The following is a 19,728-nucleotide window of genomic DNA, read 5'->3' on the forward strand; positions in this document are numbered from 1 at the left end:
TAAAAGCATGCATTTAGCTTTGTTTAAGGTGATTTTTAAAAAAAAAATAGAACCTAAATATATTATTTTTGCATTTTACGTATGAGATAAATATTAAAATTAAGGAGATGAATACTAGGTGTAAGATTTATTGATCTTAAAAAGGTGAAGAATATATATGTGAAAGAAGGGATATTTAAGTTTAGTAGGGTAAATGTGTTTGAGCAGGGTGGTAGATTTGTAGTAGTATAAATAGGTTGTTTGGTGTTGAGCTTATTATGATTGTGGGAATGGAGGGAAATGATATATACAGTTTACGTGGGAGCAGTTCTAGAGTGTGGGGAAACAGCATGATGGAGGGTTTTTGTCGGTCTTCTCAGAGGGAAGAAGACGATGAAGAAGATCTGAAATGGGCTGCACTTGAGAAACTCCCCACATACAACCGTTTGAGGAAAGGCTTGTTGACCACTTCGCGTGGTGTCGCCAATGAGATTGATATAACTCAACTTGGATTTCAAGAAAGACACAAACTCTTGGACAGGTTGATCAATGTTGCTCAAGAGGACAATGAGAAGTTTCTCTTCAAGCTCAGGGAAAGAATCGATAGGTAATATTAATTCTCTCCTTTATTTCACATTATTATTTATTATCTATCAATTTCTTTTTTCCTACACTCTAAATCTTGTCTAGTACAATACAAAAGTAAAATCCATGTGTTCTCGAATACTGAATATGCATGCATAGATGAGTTTTAAAGAACATGAGAACAAAAAGAAACAAATAGAAGATCTTGAAGAGGTTGTCCCTGCTCCTATGCCAGTCCCTTTGATCACGCCCTTGACTTGCAGTAAGAGATGTTGTTTGGTTTAAACGGGAAACTAAATTTCCTTTTGTCGGCTTCTTTTTACTCAGAAGGGTAAATTTTTTCAAAACTTTCAAAATGGATAAGTTATATTTCTAGAACATGACTTTCATTTATTTATTTTATTTTTATTTTTACAAAACTCCTGTTTTTTTTTTTTTTTAATGGAAAAGTCGTTATACACCACTTCTTTGAGCAGATTTTTTTTTCTTGGTTATTATTAAAATAATATTTTTAATTAAAATTTAAAACAAATAAAAAAGGATGAAAGGAGTGTCAGTAAAATACTACTATAAATTATCACCTTAGAAGTCGTGTTTTATGAACACAACTTAATTTATTTTTTTAGAATTTATTTTTGAATCTTATCCATTTTATAAATATTTATAAATTTATATTCTTATGGAGTAAAAAAGTCTTTTTTAAAAATAATTTGATATCTTTAAATTTTTTTAATTAAAAATATTAAACTAAAATTAAATTTATATATCATAGTATAAATAATAACAATCAAAATTGAAATATTCTAATTGATTGATTTGATATATACCTCTAGAAAATTTATATTTTAGGACATATTGTAATAGTTCATAACCCTAAATTTAATAAAAATATAATTTAATTAAAAAATATTAACATGCAAATATTTTGTACTTAAAAATTACATAACTCTTGATTTTTTATTGTACTTGGAAATATGTAAAAACTTGTTAAACTAAAAAAATAAATAAAAAATAATAATCCTAAAATTTTCATAATAATATGTAAAAACTTGGTCCTCATCAAAATAAAATAAGCATTGTACTAAAAAAATACAATAAACCTTCACCATAATTAATTATTATTGGGTGAAATAAATATTTTAAATTTTTTTTAAAAAAATATTTAAAAGGTAACTACTTTTAACCAATATTGTATGGTGTTATACATAATCTAGTTTTAAACTCAATCTAATTTCGTGAATCGTTGTCTTTTTATGATATTTCCAATATTTTTCTAAAATAAAGATTCATGGCAATTCTCTGTCTTTTAATTCATTTTGGTTATCCCACAGTGTGATCCTGATTGCAACAATAAAGAATAAGAATGCACTGGATTTTGTTTATGTGCTCTTTCCTTCTCTTTTTTATTCTTTTCTTCTGGAATTGTTAACTTTGTTTATGTATTATTATTATTTATTAGTTAATAATATCATACCATAATAAGGTCTCTAACATTTTTTTTCTAATTTACTTTTTCAGAGTTGGGATTGATATTCCAACAATTGAAGTTCGATATGAGCACCTAAGTGTTGATGCAGAGGCTTATGTAGGAAGCAGAGCTTTACCAACTTTTGTGAACTTTGTTACTAATATGGTGGAGGTACATTTGGCAAATTCTAGCTCAGAAAGTTGTGTATCTTTGTTTTTGGAATTAGTTTCACACTCTCACAATCTTTTTCTCTCTGTTCTTCTAGAGTTTCTTTACTTCTCTCCATATTCTCTCAAGCAAAAAGAAACATATGACTATCCTTAAAGATGTTAGTGGAATCATCAAACCTGGGAAGATGACACTACTTCTCGGTCCTCCAAGTTCAGGAAAGACCACACTCCTATTGGCCTTGTCAGGAAAACTTGATCCAAATCTAAAGGTGAAAAGCAATTTCCCTTATTTTTTGTATTATTTCCACTCTTGTCCTTAAGAAAGTGGTAGTTTTGGTTTAATTTAGAATCCCTTGTGTCGTCTAGGTACTAGGGAAAGTGACTTATAATGGGCATGAAATGAACGAGTTTGTTCCTCAGAGAACAGCTGCATATATTAGCCAACATGATGTTCATATTGGAGAAATGACAGTGAGGGAAACCTTGGCATTCTCAGCAAGGTGCCAAGGGGTTGGGACACGTTATGGTTAGCAATTATTTTATCTTTTATTTTGAAGCAAGGTTGTGCCTTCTTTCATCATAACAGTTTCTTCATATCTAATGTTGGGGTGCTTTTAATTTTTTTTATTTATTAAAGACTTGCTATCTGAGTTGACAAGAAGAGAAAAGGAATCCAAGATCAAGCCGGACCCGGATATTGATGTCTACATGAAGGTTAAAAAAGAAGCTATATTAACAATCTTTATTGCATTAATTTAGACTAATTCTATTGTTATGGGCATAATATTTTTGCGTCTCATTGGCTTGTCATATACCAGGCTACTGCAACTGGAGGGCAGGAGGCAAGTCTAGTAACAGATTATGTACTGAAGGTAACACTAGAATAATTAAGGTTTAATAATATTGGCACAAGTAATAGTGATTTGTGTTCATTAACTAAATTGTTCAAAGTTTAAATATTGGTCTTAGGAATAAAATAGACATATTTTGAGAGGTAAATACCTACTTTATGTATTTATGATTATAATTACTTCCTACTAATATCATGATTACTTAAAAAGAAAAAGAATAATTAAGGTTCTCCTTGTTGGGTACTAGAGGGAAAAGAAAATTTCAATAGCAGAAGTACACACACGAGAGAAACAAAAATAGATAAACAAACTCAGAAACAAACTCAGAAATTAACGTGGTTAACACTTCTTGCCTATATCCACAAACACACTCAACAAATTAATTTTATTACTCTACTTGCAATTTTTACAAGGATAAAATTGCAAACCCTTTCACACAATTTTTGCACGGAAAAATTACAAATCCTCTCATGACACACAACTACCCAAGTTCCCAATACACCCAAAAATTAGAGTTGTTGTGGTGAGTAGACTCAAACTATCATCCCTTATTTATAGAAGTAGTTTACCACTTCTCTTCTTCAAAATTATCCATATAGGATTTTGGAGATTACCCACGTACTTTGGGCACAACACTCCCATGCTTTAAAGATTATTATAAAATGATCCCACAAGGTATTTACTCTAATATTTTGCAGATTTTGGGGTTGGATATATGTGCTGATACAATAATGGGGGATGAAATGCTGCGTGGTATATCTGGAGGACAAAGGAAGCGTGTTACTACAGGAGAGATGTTGGTCGGACCAGCAAATGCTCTATTCATGGATGAAATATCCACTGGTTTAGACAGTTCCACAACTTTTCAAATTGTGAGGTCTCTCAGGCAATATGTTCACATTCTTAATGGAACTGCAGTTATCTCTCTACTCCAGCCAGCACCGGAGACTTATGAACTTTTTGACGACATTATTCTCATATCTGATGGTCAAATTGTTTACCAAGGACCCCGTGAATATGTTCTTGATTTTTTTGAATCCGTGGGTTTTAAATGTCCTGAGAGGAAAGGTGTTGCTGACTTTCTTCAAGAAGTAAGTCAAAGTTTATCTTTTGTTTCCCTCTTTTGAAGCTTTTGCTGAAAACTATGCACATGATTTTTTTTTCTTGCAGGTAACTTCACGAAAGGATCAAGAGCAGTATTGGATGCACAAAGATGAACCATATAGGTTTGTTACTGTGACTCAATTTGCTGAGGCATTTCAGTCATTCCATGTTGGAAGGAGAATTGGAGAAGAGTTTTCAACTCCATTTGACAAGTCCAAGAACCACCCAGCTGCATTAACCACTAAAAAGTATGGCGTTGACAAAAAGGAATTGTTAAAAGCTAACATCTCAAGAGAGTACTTGCTAATGAAAAGGAATTCATTTGTTTACATCTTCAAGTTGTCCCAGGTGAGCTCTAGTTGCTTTATCTATTACATTATGTAAAGTTAGTAACAACTTTTAGTGTACACGTACATTTCTTTTTTTGGGGTTATTTTACTTTTACCTTTTAATTGTTATAGGATTCATTGTAATAATCACTTATAAATTAACTACTCTCATTCACCTCATTGTTGTGTCTGTGTTTCTGCTAGTATGAACAAATGCTTCTTATTTATGATTGTTTGATACTAATATATTTGAAATTATATTCATTTTGCATACGTGGTTTCTGCTTTTGAATTTTATTTCTATGCTTTTCATAGCTTACAATACAAGCAATGTTGACCATGACACTCTTTCTGCGAACTGAGATGCATCGGGATTCCTTGGATGATGGAGGTGTTTATACTGGTGCTCTATTTTTCGCAGTAGTAGTGCTTATGTTTAACGGACTGGCTGAGATTTCAATGACCATTGTAAAGCTTCCTGTTTTCTACAAGCAACGAGACCTTCTATTTTATCCTTCATGGGCCTATGCCATTCCCTCATGGATCCTCAAGATCCCTGTTACATTCATAGAAGCTGCTGCTTGGGTATTTCTCACCTACTATGTAATTGGATTTGATCCAAATGTTGGGAGGTAAACAAGTTTCCTTCGTCTGTTTGCAATGAGTGAAGACTAGTTCTGCCTGTAGTGTTACTTCTGGTGTGAACCCTCATTCTTCATGCAGGTTGTTAAAGCAGTACCTTGTGCTATTACTGATAAACCAAATGTCTTCTGGATTGTTTCGAGCTATTGCAGCACTTGGTAGGAACATGATTGTGGCTAGCTCATTTGGGTCCTTTGCACTTCTCATTCTTTTTACATTGGGTGGCTTCATTCTGTCAAAAAGTGAGTTCAGTTAACAAATGAAACAAAATTGTTCCATTCATCACATGATGGCAGTTGATATTAATGCTTCTTTGTTTTCATTGGCAATGAAACAGATGATATCAAGGATTGGTGGATTTGGGGTTACTGGATTTCACCTTTAATGTATGGACAGAATGCAATAATGGTGAATGAATTCCTTGGAAATAGTTGGAACCACGTAATATCTTTAACTGGAAATTTTAGAGATAGTTTACTTTCAGTTTAAAAAACATGCAGGCCTAATTTATTTGCTTTTCAATTACAGTTCACCCCAAATTCAAATAAGACCTTGGGAATTCAAATTTTGGAGTCCCGTGGGTTCTTCACACATGCATATTGGTATTGGATAGGAATCGGGGCATTGATTGGATTCATGTTCCTTTTCAACATTATTTACACTTTAGCTCTCACTTACCTAAATCGTGAGTAATTTCCCATTTGGTTATTTAACATTCTTTTAGTGACGTAAAACTTGATTAGCAAGTATACATTATTTTTGCAGCATTTGATAAGCCACAGACAACAATAACTGAAGAATCAGAAGGTAGTATGCCTAATGGGAGAGCCCAAGAAGATGAATTAACACGCTTAGGTGATCTATATTATTTATATCTCTAATTGACACTCGATGCATGCATACTATTTTCAATTTTAGGCATGTGCTGAACTATTTTTCCACTGTGATGTAGAAAGTTCTGGAAGAGCTATTGGTGTTGTGAGTTTTAGTCATAAAAAAACGAGAGGAATGGTTCTTCCTTTTGAACCATATTCTATCACATTTGATCAAATAGTATACTCTGTTGATATGCCACGGGTAAGTAGCTTCAAAGTTATAAATAACATTTTGATTTTATAATAGTGATTTTAGCTTAATTTACCTTTGTCCAGAGAAAAAATTAAAATATGATTCTTGGGATTGGTAGGAAATGAAGGATCAAGGTGTAAGGGAGGACAAGTTGGTGCTTTTGAAAGGTGTTAGTGGTGCATTTAGGCCTGGTGTTCTCACAGCCTTGATGGGTGTAAGTGGTGCTGGTAAAACCACATTGATGGATGTTTTAGCTGGAAGGAAAACTGGTGGGTATATTGAGGGAAACATAAAAGTTTCTGGCTACCCTAAAAAGCAAGAAACATTTGCTCGTATTTCTGGCTATTGTGAGCAAAATGATATCCACTCTCCTCATGTTACTGTCTATGAGTCCTTGGTTTACTCTGCATGGCTTCGTTTACCAACAGAAGTTGAATCCAACACTAGAAAGGTTAGCACCTACAACTTAAGAGTCAAAGCACAACAACCTCTTGTGTTTTGACGTGAAATTTAACTTAAACAAATGTAACTAATGCGCAAACAAACATGCACTAATTTTTGTCACTTTTGGATATAAAATATGGTTGTAGATGTTCATTGAGGAAGTCATGGAACTTGTGGAATTGAAGCCACTAAGGAACTCACTGGTTGGTTTGCCTGGTGTGAATGGTCTTTCAACAGAACAACGCAAGAGGCTAACAATAGCGGTTGAATTAGTGGCTAATCCGTCCATAATTTTCATGGATGAGCCTACTTCTGGGTTAGATGCCAGAGCTGCTGCCATTGTTATGAGAACTGTTAGGAACACAGTTGACACGGGAAGAACAGTTGTTTGCACCATCCATCAGCCAAGCATTGACATATTTGAAGCTTTTGATGAGGTGAGAGATGGTATGATAAGATATTTGAAGATGTGTTTTAGAATTGAATCTAATATATGCTCCATGTGATTTTAGTTATTCCTAATGAAGCGTGGAGGACAAGAAATATATGTTGGGCCATTGGGACGTCATTCTAATCAATTGATAAAGTATTTTGAGGTTAGGTGCAACTTAAATTCAATATCATTTAATGTAGATAGCCATGATTTTGCTAGTGTTCATTCTTTTCATTCTTCTGTATTGGCCAGAGCATTGAAGGGGTTAGTAAAATCAAAGATGGTTACAACCCAGCAACTTGGATGTTGGAAGTCACAAGTTCTGCACAGGAACTTACTTTAGGTGTTGATTTTCGTGAGATATACAAGACTTCTGAGCTGTATAGGTATGCTAATATGTATGGTTATGGATTTATATTTACTACACTACACGTATACACATGTATAGGTATGGATTTTTATTGGACAAAGGCTTGGACTATTTATGCACTATTGATTATTCTTCAGGAGAAACAAGCAACTCATAGCAGAACTAGGCAACCCCAATCCTGGTTCAAAAGATCTTAGTTTTCCTACTCAATATTCTCAGTCACTTTTGGTCCAATGCCTAGCTTGCTTATGGAAACAACATTGGTCATATTGGCGTAATCCGCCATACACTGCTGTGAGATTTCTTTCAACTATTGTAATTGCCTTGATGTTTGGAACAATGTTCTGGGGACTTGGAGGCAAATAGTAAGTCAAAATTCAATAATACATAAATCATAAATTAAAATTAGTCATCTTTTGTTTTTCTCTTTGAATTTTGATTCCTTTTGTTGGCTTCCAGCTCAAGCAGGCAAGACCTATTTAATGCTATAGGTTCAATGTATAATGCTATTCTCTTCATTGGGGTCCAAAATTCTACCTCCGTACAACCAGTAGTAGGCATTGAAAGAACTGTCTTTTATAGAGAAAGAGCTGCTGGAATGTATTCTGCCTTGCCTTATGCTATTGCACAAGTAATAAGATCACCTTTTTTTTTATTTTTTATAATTGTACTATAATTTGCATACTAATTTTAACACCCCTCACTCCCTTTTGTCATAGGTTATAATAGAGCTACCTTATGTTTTTGTGCAAGCTACATCATATTCTGTCATAGTTTATGCCATGATGGGATTTGACTGGAATTTGGAGAAGTTCTTTTGGTACATGTTTTTCATGTACTTCTCATTGTGCTACTACACCTTCTATGGCATGATGACTGTGGCACTTACACCAAATCACCATGTTGCTTCAATTGTGGCTGCTGCATTTTATGGAATTTGGAACCTCTTTTCAGGATTTGTGATTACAAGACCTGTAAGTAATGTCAAACTCTGAATGAATTATATCTTTGAATGGATTCAATGGATGTGCTTATGTTGATCCTCACTTTTATTTTCCATTTTGTTACCTTTTTGATAATATAGAGGATTCCTGTGTGGTGGAGGTGGTACTATTGGGCATGTCCTGTGGCATGGACCATATACGGGTTGGTTGCCTCCCAGTTTGGAGATATAACCAGTGTGATGAAATCAGAGAATATGCCAGTGCAAGAATTCATAACAAGTTATTTTGGTATCAAGCATGACTTCATAGGAGTTTCTGCAATTATGGTTTCTGGGTTTTCCGTGTTATTTGTTTTTATTTTTGCTGTCTCAATCATGGCCTTCAATTTCCAAAAACGATAGATTAGGCTCTTTTTTGTCATATTCATGCACCAGAGTTAATTTAAAAGACCTTTCTTTCTTCTTTTATTTTGTTCCGTTGATTAACTGCATTATTTCTTACCATTCAATTATAGAGATTTAATGTTAGATTTATTCAAGAATCATTCGACAAGTGGTTTATTTTATAAATTAAGAAAGTTACTGATGAATGGAACAAATCCCATTAGAAGAATTATGGGTGTTTGACTAACAATATATATAATAATCTCAAGTGTGAATCACAAACTTAAGAACTATTTGATTCTTATCACTTGGAACTGTGGGAAAGGTCACTTACTTTTCGCCATTTATGATGCAAAAGGAAGCATGTGCATTTATCAGTCTGCACACATAGATTTGAACTGTAGAACACCAACTAGAATGTTGCCAGAAACGATAATAATTAATGGGCTATATCATTTTCATATAGCCCATTAATTATCACTATTATTACACAAGTTAAATTGGGCTCGGGCCTCAAATCATCAGACAAGTTAACAACTATGTAGCGGTGACAATAATGGTCAACATTAGTGTAAACCATATACTCTTATGATATACACCCTTCCTTTCTTTTACATGTACAACTTCTTTATTATTATTTTTTAAATATAAAATATTCTTAGTCTTTTTTTAATTTTTTAATTTGATATCTCCAACTTTTAATTTAAAATTGTTTTTTTTCACATACCTCTTTCATTTTTCCTTTTAATTTTTACATGCACTTTTATGTCTTCCTTTTGTTTCTCATTTATTTCAGTAATTTTAGTTCTCTTGATTTTCACATTACTTTCTTTTCATTCATCTCTTTCACTTTTTACATGCACCTAAACTATAAAACTAGTATGTGAAAGTGTTGTAAGCACGTACGACTTCCTCATAGTTTTTGTTGAATTAGACGCATATTTTTTTCTTTCAACACTTTCTCCCCTTTTACACCTCCAAAAACCTTAACATTAAATTTATTATTATGGGAAAGATATTCCAAAACACTAATTCCACTGTTTCATAGTATTTTCCAGAATAGTAAAATTAATGTTCTGAAAAGTAATTTTGAAAGTGTATTATTTTACATAATTATGAAAAGTTCTTTCTAGAACTGCATATTTAGTATTTCAAAAAATACTTTCCAAAACAATAAATTTAGTATTTCAAAAAATATTTTCTAGAAGTATGCTAAAAATACAATTCCAGAAAATACTAAAATTTAATATTGTACTTTCTAGATGTGTAAATGGGGAAAATGTTCGAAGAAAAAATACACATTTAACTTTGCACCTTTAACACTGTCGAGGAAGTCACACGTGCCTATAAGACTATTGAAAACTAGTTCTATGTCCCAAGTCCATGTAAAACTAAAAGAGAGGCGAGAGGGTAATAGTGTGAAAACTGAAAGAGAAGGAGGAAGAAAGTAATCGAAAGAATTAAAACTACCTATTAAAATAGACAAAAAGGTAAGGAATGACGAAAAGGTAAGGAGATGTATATAAAAAAGAAAGAAAAAGAAAAAGAAGTGTGTTGAAAATAAGAAAAAAGTGTTAAATTAAATGTTGGGGTATAAAATTAAAAATAAAAAAATAAAAATAAAAAAATAAATTTATCCATTTTTTTTAAAAGAGATGTACTTATTAAAAAAAAAAAGTGTATATATCATATGCCTAATCCAATATCAAATATCACAAATTTAGTAGGCCTATTAATATAATCCAACGAGTCAACAATGATATAACAATATAATAAGTATTAGGCTAGGTTATATTTGAATAAATTTCCCTATAAGAATTTATAAGAGAAAAAAAAACAATTTTTTTTCAAAAACTAAAATCAACTTATATACATTTAAAGAAATTAGATGAAAGAAAATTTATAAAATTTAAGTGCATGTATAAATTGATTATGAGAAAAACTCCATATTTTACTTTTTTATTTTCTTTTCTTATAAGTACTTATAGGTATATTTATCCGAACAAAGTCTATAACACTGATTTAGTAGGCCTTAGACCTCAAAGTATCCAATGGAATACTAATATCAAATTCAAGAATAACAGTACAATACTAATGTCAAAATAACAAATAAAATATCAAATGACTGAATGATATAAGAGACATCAAGCAAGACTTCAAAACCTTCTGCAGGCAGCAAATATTGCCAAACAAGGCTCATCAAAATCCAACAAGGCCTCATATCTTGATGACAATCTTTTCTTGGCGTTCAGACACCTCAAAATAAGAAAATAATTTGTTGTTAGACCACCAAATAAGAAATTTTCCTGTTTCTTTAGCATACTAGCCATCATGAGTAAAATGTGGTCATGCAAAATTTGTTGATCATTGGAATGAAATATTCATAACATATATTATATTCGATATTTGATATCCACTAAACAAACAAACAAAAAAAATCTCATATATATATATATATATATATATATTTATAATTCAAATTAATTATGTACACATTTCTTACAATATTAAATATTCATATTTAAATTTATAGTTTTTAATTTAAAAATATATGCTATACAGTTATATCAATAGTTTAAGATTTTAAAATAGTTATTTTTTTGGTTTATGACATGCACTCGTTTTATTTCAAAATCATTATCACTTTTAAAAAAATTATTTATTTAATTTTATTTTTCATTAAAAAATGTAGACGATATTAATTATTTTTAAATTTTATCTTTATCTTTTAGTATTTTTAATCTATACTTATATATAAAGGTGATTCTCTATTCTAATGTACACTATTTTTAGACAATTTTAACCCTAAAGTTAAAATAAAAAATTACACAATAATAATTAGTAAAAGTCATAAAAATCTTGTAATCTTAAAAAAAATTGTCACCAAATAATAATAACGCGTACAGTATCTCACTAACATGCATATTAAGGGGAGACACCAAGTGCCTTTGTTTCTACTATAGTAAATATAATGAATGAATAAATTAAGTTATTCAACTACATTCATATTTATAAAAAATCAGAGGTGTTTAATATCTTTTAAATTCCCACTCTATACAAATTATTAGAGTAATTATATTTTATATATATATTGAATAAAAGCTTTTTAAGAATTATTTTTCAATGATGGTTTTTTTTAAAAAAAATTCTAATGAGAGAAATTTCAAGAATTTTTCTTAACTTATTAATTATTTCAACTTGTCATTTTTATTTTTAAATTATATTTCAATATTATTTTATAATTATTATCAATAGTTAAATATAATTTTGTATTGTAATATAAATTATTTATTATAACATTTTCTTTTTAACACATTTTCTATTATCAGTTGAAATTTGTTAAAAATTATAAATTTTGGGGAGTTTTATTATTTTAATTAAAATTTATAATATTTAATAAGTTTCAATTAATATATAGTGAATATTATATAGTGTTTGTGCATTTCTCCTCAAAGTAATAGCACCATAAAATAAAAGGAATCAAGCAACAAATTATACCTAGTTTTGTGATGCACATGTAGCACAAGTATCATTTAATTAACCTTTCACTTTTCATCAGCATAGTCTATGCCGCAGAATTCTTTGATTCGACACTTTGATTCCGAGGCCTTCTTTGTTGCATAGAAACGTAAGTATTCATAATGATCAAATGGCTTATAACGTCTTGGATGTTCTTCATCAACTAGCTCTTCTTGTGTTTCAACTATCTTGCCTCCAAGCGAAAATAGTCCCATCGAGTATCTTTCCTTCTTTGCACTTATAATCACTCGATGTTCACAAGACTGTATCCTATCGTTGCTCCAAACCTAAGAAATTAAAAACAATAATAATAACAATATCATTAATAACAATAATAATACAATGATAAAAGATAATAATAAGGATAATAAAAATGAGACAATTATAACAATATTGATAATAATTATAATAGAATTTTAATCTCAACACTATTATTTTTAATCTTATACGAAAAATTATCATTAGTTATTTTCATGTTTTCTTTATATAAGAGTTTTAAAGGGAGTCACTCTTCCAAACAATTACACAAATTCTTATATCATATATAATACAAGTAACAAACTCTTCCGAACATTTATGTGTAAATGAAGATATATATCAATAATACAAAACATTTTCATTCATGAAGGGTTTTGTTATTAGATGCACATGTGAAAATGACCCACCTTAAACGCATCACCTGCGAGGATGAGAAACATGAAGGGTGAGGGATCAGTATGAATCCACTCTCCATTTTTCAATTTAACTTGCAAACCATTGACATTATTCTGATGCAAAATGGTAAAGAAGGAGGTGTCGGTGTGAGCATGCAGTCCCAAATTATTTTCATCCTCCTGCGGCAGTCTGTATTTGAAGCTCCTAAGCATGTACTTTGTTGATTCCAGAAGAGAATCACAGTGCCTTTGGTCCACACCATAGCCTTCAAACACCATCCTTTTAGTCATATGGTCCAATTCTACCAGCACCTTTGCATAGAGAGTCAGAGTCTCACTATTCACAACATGAAAAATTAGAAACAACACTCAATAAGGCAACATGGCATGACAAAAGTCTTATTATCCCTACATGATTAATCATATGATAAAGAAATATAATTAACGTAAATAAAAAACTAAACAACATAACTAAATTTTGTAGCAGTACCAGAAATGATCATATCCTGTTGGCCACATTAGCTTTGTGAACTCTTGAACTCCTTCCACTGTCGATGGATCATTGATCCCTAGGGATTCATATAGAGGGACATGAACATTTTGTCCATAATAGCCATGGTAGGGCTTGTCACTGATCTTTTGCATTTTTGTTTCCGATGGAAGATCAAAGAGTTGTTCCATTAGAGTAAAAACTGAGTTGTGAAGCTCCATAGGAACTTTATCACACAATGCATAAAAACAACCATGATCCTCAAGTGCACTACGGATCACTTGGCATGCAGAAGCCCATTTTGCTGAACCAGGTTTAAACTCTTCATCAAGAGTGAAGTCAACGATAGGAACCTGGGAAACTGTTTGGGAACCCATAATATTTCTAATCTTTCCCCAACCCACTTCAATTATACTAGATTTCCATTGTTACTCATATTTATAAAAGTGCCTCTATGCAGTGAGTGGAGTTCATTCTCGAGTTGCTCTCTTCCCATTACTTTATAAATCCATCTTATTTTTATCAAGAAAAGGGTGGCATTACTACGTTTTTAAAGTATTAGAATTTTCCTTTGATATCTCGCGCGACCACATTTAATTCAGACGTTTATTACACAAGTTATAAGGTGCGTGAAACTAGAATCGACATGGTAATCGATTCACATGATTTTAAATTCCAATCTCGTTACTGTTATAACTATTGTAATTCTCGTGAATAAAAAAAATTAAGTGAAAAGCTAATTTTGATTAAATAACAGGGTTTTATTAACTAGCGGTATACATCCTAAAGTCACATTAGGTATGTACTACATGTTTTGTTTTGATTATAAGAAAAGAAGAAGAAAAAAATAATGATAAAAATAAAAGAGAAATATAATGTAAAATATGTGTTGTTTAGATAAATAAAAATTACAAAAAGTGAAAATTCCTCCACTTTCTTTTTTCGTTTTTGACTCATTGTAACAACAACAAAAAAATCTTCCACTTATTTAAATGAGTAAAAACAAATAAATAAATTTTAGAAAAAGTTTTTTATACTAATTAAAAATTAAATTTAACTCGGGATTGATTTGTTATGGTCCTAAAAATAATTCTTATCCCCAGCTTTTCTTTAAGATATATATAATAACAACTTGAAATTTCATTTTATTTTTCTGTGTTCTCTTGTTTCCATTAAAATAAATAAAGGGTTTGTCCATTTGCTTACTTCCTGGCTGATCAATTATTACCTGGTCCAAACTTATCTGGCTCTAATCAATTTTCATGTATCATACAATTGAATATTATTAAGTTTTTCTTGTAAATTAAAAATATCATTTTTTTTATGAATACAATATTTTTTTCTCATCCTCTATGAATACGCCAATCAAGCAATTTCTATCTCTAGATGGCACGGGATGAGATAAGCAATTATTCAGATAATGATAAGCCTTAAAAATCTCATGCGTGTTTAATTAATAATTATAGTCTTTTCAATCCAATTGGATAGCATTCAAAATTATTAATATATGGAAAATTATTTACAGAGCAAATTTCAAATGTCAATCTCAGAACGAATTAATGAAAGGGAATATTGGTTGTGGAAGCAAAAGAGTCAAAAAAAAAAAATGATACTACTCTTTCACTTGTGCTTTGCGACATGTAATATAGACAAAAGTGAAAAATCGAATCTTGGAGACCAGAAGTTGAAAGAAGAGGGAATTATACTTCCCATGATACAACATACATCGATCAAAACAAACATCAAAAGGGTCGGAAATAGATGTATCAAGCATTGCTAGGAGTATACAGAATTTTTTATGATACCATTCAATCAATCACAATGAAATTAAAAGTTAAATATATACAGATGTAACGAAGTGTTTGATATTTAATTTGTATATTTGTACAGTTGATTCTGTTTGTTGCGATTTATGTATTTATATCACAGCTAAGCCTATTGGAAAGTCATAGAGGCCTAGTGAATAGGGCACCGAGCACTTAGTGGGTCTGTGATGATGAATGGCTCAAGGACTATAATGGGTTGGCAAGAACAATAAAGAAAAGGTTATGTAAAACATAACATAATATACGAACAACCTAAAACGTTGGACCAGACAGTGGCATTCTGCAGTTTCTAACGACATTGTTTACCTATATATTTCCGAAATTTATTTATTTATTTATCTATTCCTGACATGCAGAGAGGAGATAACGTACACAAATACTGAAATATCAGTTCTTCTTTCGAGAGCCAATCGGGTTTTTTTATTTTTTATTTAACGTTAGCTATCTCTAGTTTTTCAAAGTAACAAATGAGAAACACTAACAAAATAATTCAATTATAGATTTTAAAATCTAGTGTGGTAAAAAATAGTTTCTGATTCCTCACTACCTTTCCTTGCTAAAAACAACCTTTTCACTCATATCTTCAGATGAAAAATGTGAACGATATATTCTTCAAAGTTCAAACTAATAACACCAATTTAATCTCTAAAAATATTTATAATATTAAATAATGTTTTTATTAACATTTTGTTGATCTAAAGGGTTCTGGACATAGATAATTTGAACAAGGTCATAATTCAAATAGAGTATTTTGCACAAACAATTAATAAAAAGACTGAAAAAAATCTAACAATGTTAAAATATAAATAGAGTTTCACATTATTAGACTAAGGAGAGAGAATTTGTGTTTATAAGCACAAACAAAATCTTCATTAATATGAAATATTTTTTAAGTGATAATTAAAAGTAAATTCATGAAAATTTATATTTAAAATAAAAAAGATATCATATCAATGCATCTAGAGATATGTGTGTAAATTCATGATGTTTAACAACTTCATCATAATTATAATATAGTAACAAAAATAATTAAAAATAATGACAACAATTTTTTATAATTAAAATGACGATTATTTTTATCTTTTAATATTTAGACAACTTACTTCAGTTTATTATTAAGTTACTTTTTTGAAGGAGTAATCTGTAGCCCGAAAAAAAAAAATAATAAAGTGTATCAAATTTTAAGTTAATTATGTTATTTGTTAACCTTGTGTCCCAAGTGGTAATCACACATACACATATATGGCAAAGGATTGATTAAAATAAATAAATTATATCGATCACATTATAAAATAAAGTTTCTTGTTAACATTTTCGGGAAACATTTTTTCAAACAATAAATAACTCATAGAAATAATTTCAATATAAAAAATTGTAAAATCTTAAAAAATCATACTCACTCTCATACGTTGTGTGTGGAAAATTCTATGTATTAATTAAAAAATAAGTTCATATATTGAGAGCATAAAGAAGGTGAAAGTTTCATTCTGCAAATAATTACTCGAATTTAAAATATAAGATATTATTACGTACCAATATGTTATTGATTTTGCGTGAAATTAAATTTAGATTTTTTAGCAGAAATTTAAGTTCAAATCTTTGGAATAAAAATATATGATCGAGGTCTACGTACTAAGGGCAACTGGCTAGCCAAATTTTTTCTTCTTCAGAAATTAGTAATTATAAAATTGATGAATATTTCGCATGAAAACAAGATGAGTCTATAAATATTATTACTTAATTTAAATTTTAATATGATTTAATTTTGAGATTTTTTAAAAGTTTTTGATGCACTATCTAATTAAAGATATATTTTATTTTAAACGATATTGTAATCTTAAATAATTCTATTATAAATATTAAATTTTGATAGATTATATTAATATAAAAAGTAAAATTGTGTTGTCCAATAGGAATAGCATTATCTACCGAAAATAATTGTACGGAAGTTGATTAATTTGTAGTGGTCCATACACAACTTGTTCATGTGATACGAATACATGATGTCAAAGATCCGACAAGAGCATACGGTTCCCTTTTTCTAAGTTAGTTTAGTTTATTTTATTAAATGGTCCTCCACCAATCAATCTTTGATCGTCATGATCTAAACTTCAAAGTTTACCATACATAATTTAAATATTCAATAACATCAAAGTCTTGCCTTAAATTTAAATTCATATTCGTCTTGATCGAACAATTCATACATAATTTAATAACTCTCCGTCCTTGGTAGGAAAAGGACTTTATTTTTCTTAATCGAATCCAATCGTTCATAAACTCATCTCAGATGAAATAGATTAGGTATCTTTCAAATCTGTATATATGAAACTATAGGAACACACTGTCATTTGACAATTTTTATTTATCTAATCGCTCTATCATGGTTACACTTATTTTTAAGTTCATAAGTTGGCTTTTGGAACTCAGAATCATTAGCCTCCGATTAATGATCTTATTTTATTTGTATACAAATTTCAATTCTCTTTTTCGTTTTTGATAAAAAAAAAAGGACTTTACTTTTATTCTAGTTGTACTTTCTTCAGTTTTTTTATTATTTTTAATTCAACTAGTAAAATATTGTGTAATTGGATAGTCACGTTAGTTTATTTCTATTTTTATTATTATCATTATTATTATATTTATAAAAGAGTCACGGTAGTTTTTAATCATATTTTAAACTTATTATATATATATATATATATATGTATATATATTTATATTTATATTATATATAAAGGAACTATTTGGTTTCCACAGTTTTTTTATTAGATATTTATACTTTTTTATTATATTTTTTTATTATCATATTTTTTATGGATAAAATAGAGAAAAATATGTATAAAAAATTAATTATTCATTCTATCAATAATAACTATCTTTTGATATCTAATTTTATTTATTATTTTTTTTATTTTTTTATAATTATATATTATATCACTTAATTTATATTTTGTAACCTTTATTATTTTATTTTTTTTATTAATTTAAATAAAATACATAAAAACACAAAATACTTCAATCACATTGATCTATATATAAAGAGGATAAACATTTTAATAATTATCTTTCGTTTCTATTGTTTTAGACACTTTATTTTTCATATTCTCTTTCTCTCCCAATAAATGCACAAATCATTTATATGCAATTTTATTTTTTCTATTCTTTTTAAAAAAAATACTTTTTTTTAAAATAAATGTATAGAGATGTGAAGTGTCTCATTTTCACTTGAATTTTTTTTTTGGTATAATTAAATGGGATATATATTTGTACCAAACTATATTAGGAGCGCTTCTTTTTTTTTTTTTTTTTTAACTTGGCAATGCTATATAATTCATTTTCAAATAAATGAAATGTACAAAAAAAATAATGTCTAAAATGCTTACATTATCATTTTTTTTTTTTACTTATACCGATTAAAAGTTCAAACTAAAAATCACGAACGAAAAATATAATTGAAAAGTTGGCAGGTAAAGGAATTTGATTATAAGGAGGTGGACTATGAAATATGTATAAACCTTCTATTCTAGAACACTCATGCTTAGTGCATCTACAATTTGATTTTCTTCTCTAAAATTGTGATTGCAAAACACATCTAAATAATCATCTGCTAAACTCATAATTTTATTAACCAGAACATAATATAGACGATGCCTAAAACAATCATCGTTCAAAAGTTAGACAGGTAAAGTAGAGTAGTTAGACTCCACTAATATATTTATCATTCTTCCTCTATCATATATCACCTTATCAGAGATATAAATGATTAAAACTTAAAAGGATTACATTGAATATAAAGAAAAATAAAGGTATTTGCACTCTAAGAACGTGTTATAGATATACTCCCATTTTTCTGCTCTTCAATCAGTGTTATCCCACACCTGATTTTAATCAGAACCATCACCTTTATACATGAACAGATAAAAAAATATAAAAGAAAAAGTCCGGTAGAGTATATATATTATATATTATAAATTTCACTTTATCTAATTTTAGTTTTTGTTACTTTATGGTGATTAATATGTCTTTTCTCATTTTATCTTTGTTTCTGCAATGCATGAGTTAGACTATGGTGCACTTTTTTTTTTATCCATCCTAATCAACTTAGGTACCAAATGATTTACACTACCATTAGCTTAACTAATGAACTAGACCCTTGAGTTATTATGTGCATCTAGTAATAATGATTTGTAACAAAACTTTTCTTGAATGGACTTGGAGTGCATTTGACAATAAAAATGATGCGGACGGACTCGTTGTGCAGGGATTTTGAACTCCATGATATAGGCCCAAAAGAGAGCCCGAAGACAAAACCCAACTAATTTTGTTTGATATGCCAACCTGACCTGCTTGGTTCAAGTGAAGTCAGAAGAATCTTTTTTCTACACAAGCAAGTTTGTTCTCGAACCTACACCATATACAACAACATAAACGCTTTTATAATTAATATTATCAATGTTATCACTATAGTGT

The 19,728-nt window shown here is 29.6% G+C and overlaps 2 protein-coding genes across 3 annotated transcripts; one reads left to right on the forward strand and one right to left on the reverse strand.

Annotated features, from left to right (window-relative positions):
• Window positions 1-252: 252 nt before the first annotated feature.
• LOC109808825 (pleiotropic drug resistance protein 1) lies at window positions 253-8,854 on the forward strand. 2 transcript variants are annotated; one of them, XM_020371976.2, is made up of 22 exons: window positions 253-586; window positions 2,083-2,203; window positions 2,298-2,471; window positions 2,569-2,728; window positions 2,840-2,916; window positions 3,021-3,074; window positions 3,752-4,144; window positions 4,224-4,505; window positions 4,802-5,118; window positions 5,210-5,370; window positions 5,466-5,569; window positions 5,657-5,813; window positions 5,894-5,983; window positions 6,081-6,205; window positions 6,315-6,647; window positions 6,787-7,077; window positions 7,153-7,236; window positions 7,326-7,459; window positions 7,581-7,808; window positions 7,903-8,074; window positions 8,163-8,417; window positions 8,528-8,854. In XM_020371976.2, exons 1-22 carry the CDS (start codon window positions 258-260, stop codon window positions 8,786-8,788), a joined length of 4,302 nt encoding a protein of 1,433 aa, XP_020227565.2. In that variant the 5' UTR covers window positions 253-257; the 3' UTR covers window positions 8,789-8,854. The 2 variants fall into 2 exon arrangements, with proteins under 2 accessions (XP_020227565.2, XP_082930842.1); XM_083074716.1 differs by lacking the exon at window positions 253-586 and adding an exon at window positions 1,848-1,947.
• Window positions 8,855-10,815: 1,961 nt separating this feature from the next.
• On the reverse strand, window positions 10,816-14,056 carry LOC109808850 (putative 2-oxoglutarate-dependent dioxygenase AOP1). The gene is made up of 4 exons (XM_020372009.3): window positions 13,433-14,056; window positions 12,955-13,279; window positions 12,269-12,576; window positions 10,816-11,026 (listed from the first exon to the last, which is right to left on the reverse strand). Exons 1-3 carry the CDS (start codon window positions 13,807-13,809, stop codon window positions 12,316-12,318), a joined length of 963 nt encoding a protein of 320 aa, XP_020227598.1. The 5' UTR covers window positions 13,810-14,056; the 3' UTR covers window positions 10,816-11,026; window positions 12,269-12,315.
• Between the last annotated feature and the right edge of the window lie 5,672 nt (window positions 14,057-19,728).

The sequence above is a fragment of the Cajanus cajan genome, chromosome 5, assembly GCF_000230855.2.
Source record: "Cajanus cajan strain Asha chromosome 5, NIPB_CcT2T_4, whole genome shotgun sequence".
Classification (NCBI taxonomy): domain Eukaryota; kingdom Viridiplantae; phylum Streptophyta; class Magnoliopsida; order Fabales; family Fabaceae; genus Cajanus; species Cajanus cajan.

Coding starts and splice junctions, on each gene's coding strand:
- LOC109808825 (XM_020371976.2), top strand. CDS start 258: ATGATTGTGGGAATGGAGGGAAATGATATATACAGTTTACGTGGGAGC. Junction 6,206..6,314: donor ACTCTGTTGATATGCCACGG/GTAAGTAGCTTC, acceptor TGGGATTGGTAG/GAAATGAAGGATCAAGGTGT. Junction 7,809..7,902: donor TGGGGACTTGGAGGCAAATA/GTAAGTCAAAAT, acceptor GTTGGCTTCCAG/CTCAAGCAGGCAAGACCTAT.
- LOC109808850 (XM_020372009.3), bottom strand. CDS start 13,809: ATGGGTTCCCAAACAGTTTCCCAGGTTCCTATCGTTGACTTCACTCTT. Junction 13,280..13,432: donor ACAGGATATGATCATTTCTG/GTACTGCTACAA, acceptor TGTTGTGAATAG/TGAGACTCTGACTCTCTATG. Junction 12,577..12,954: donor TCGCAGGTGATGCGTTTAAG/GTGGGTCATTTT, acceptor TTAATTTCTTAG/GTTTGGAGCAACGATAGGAT.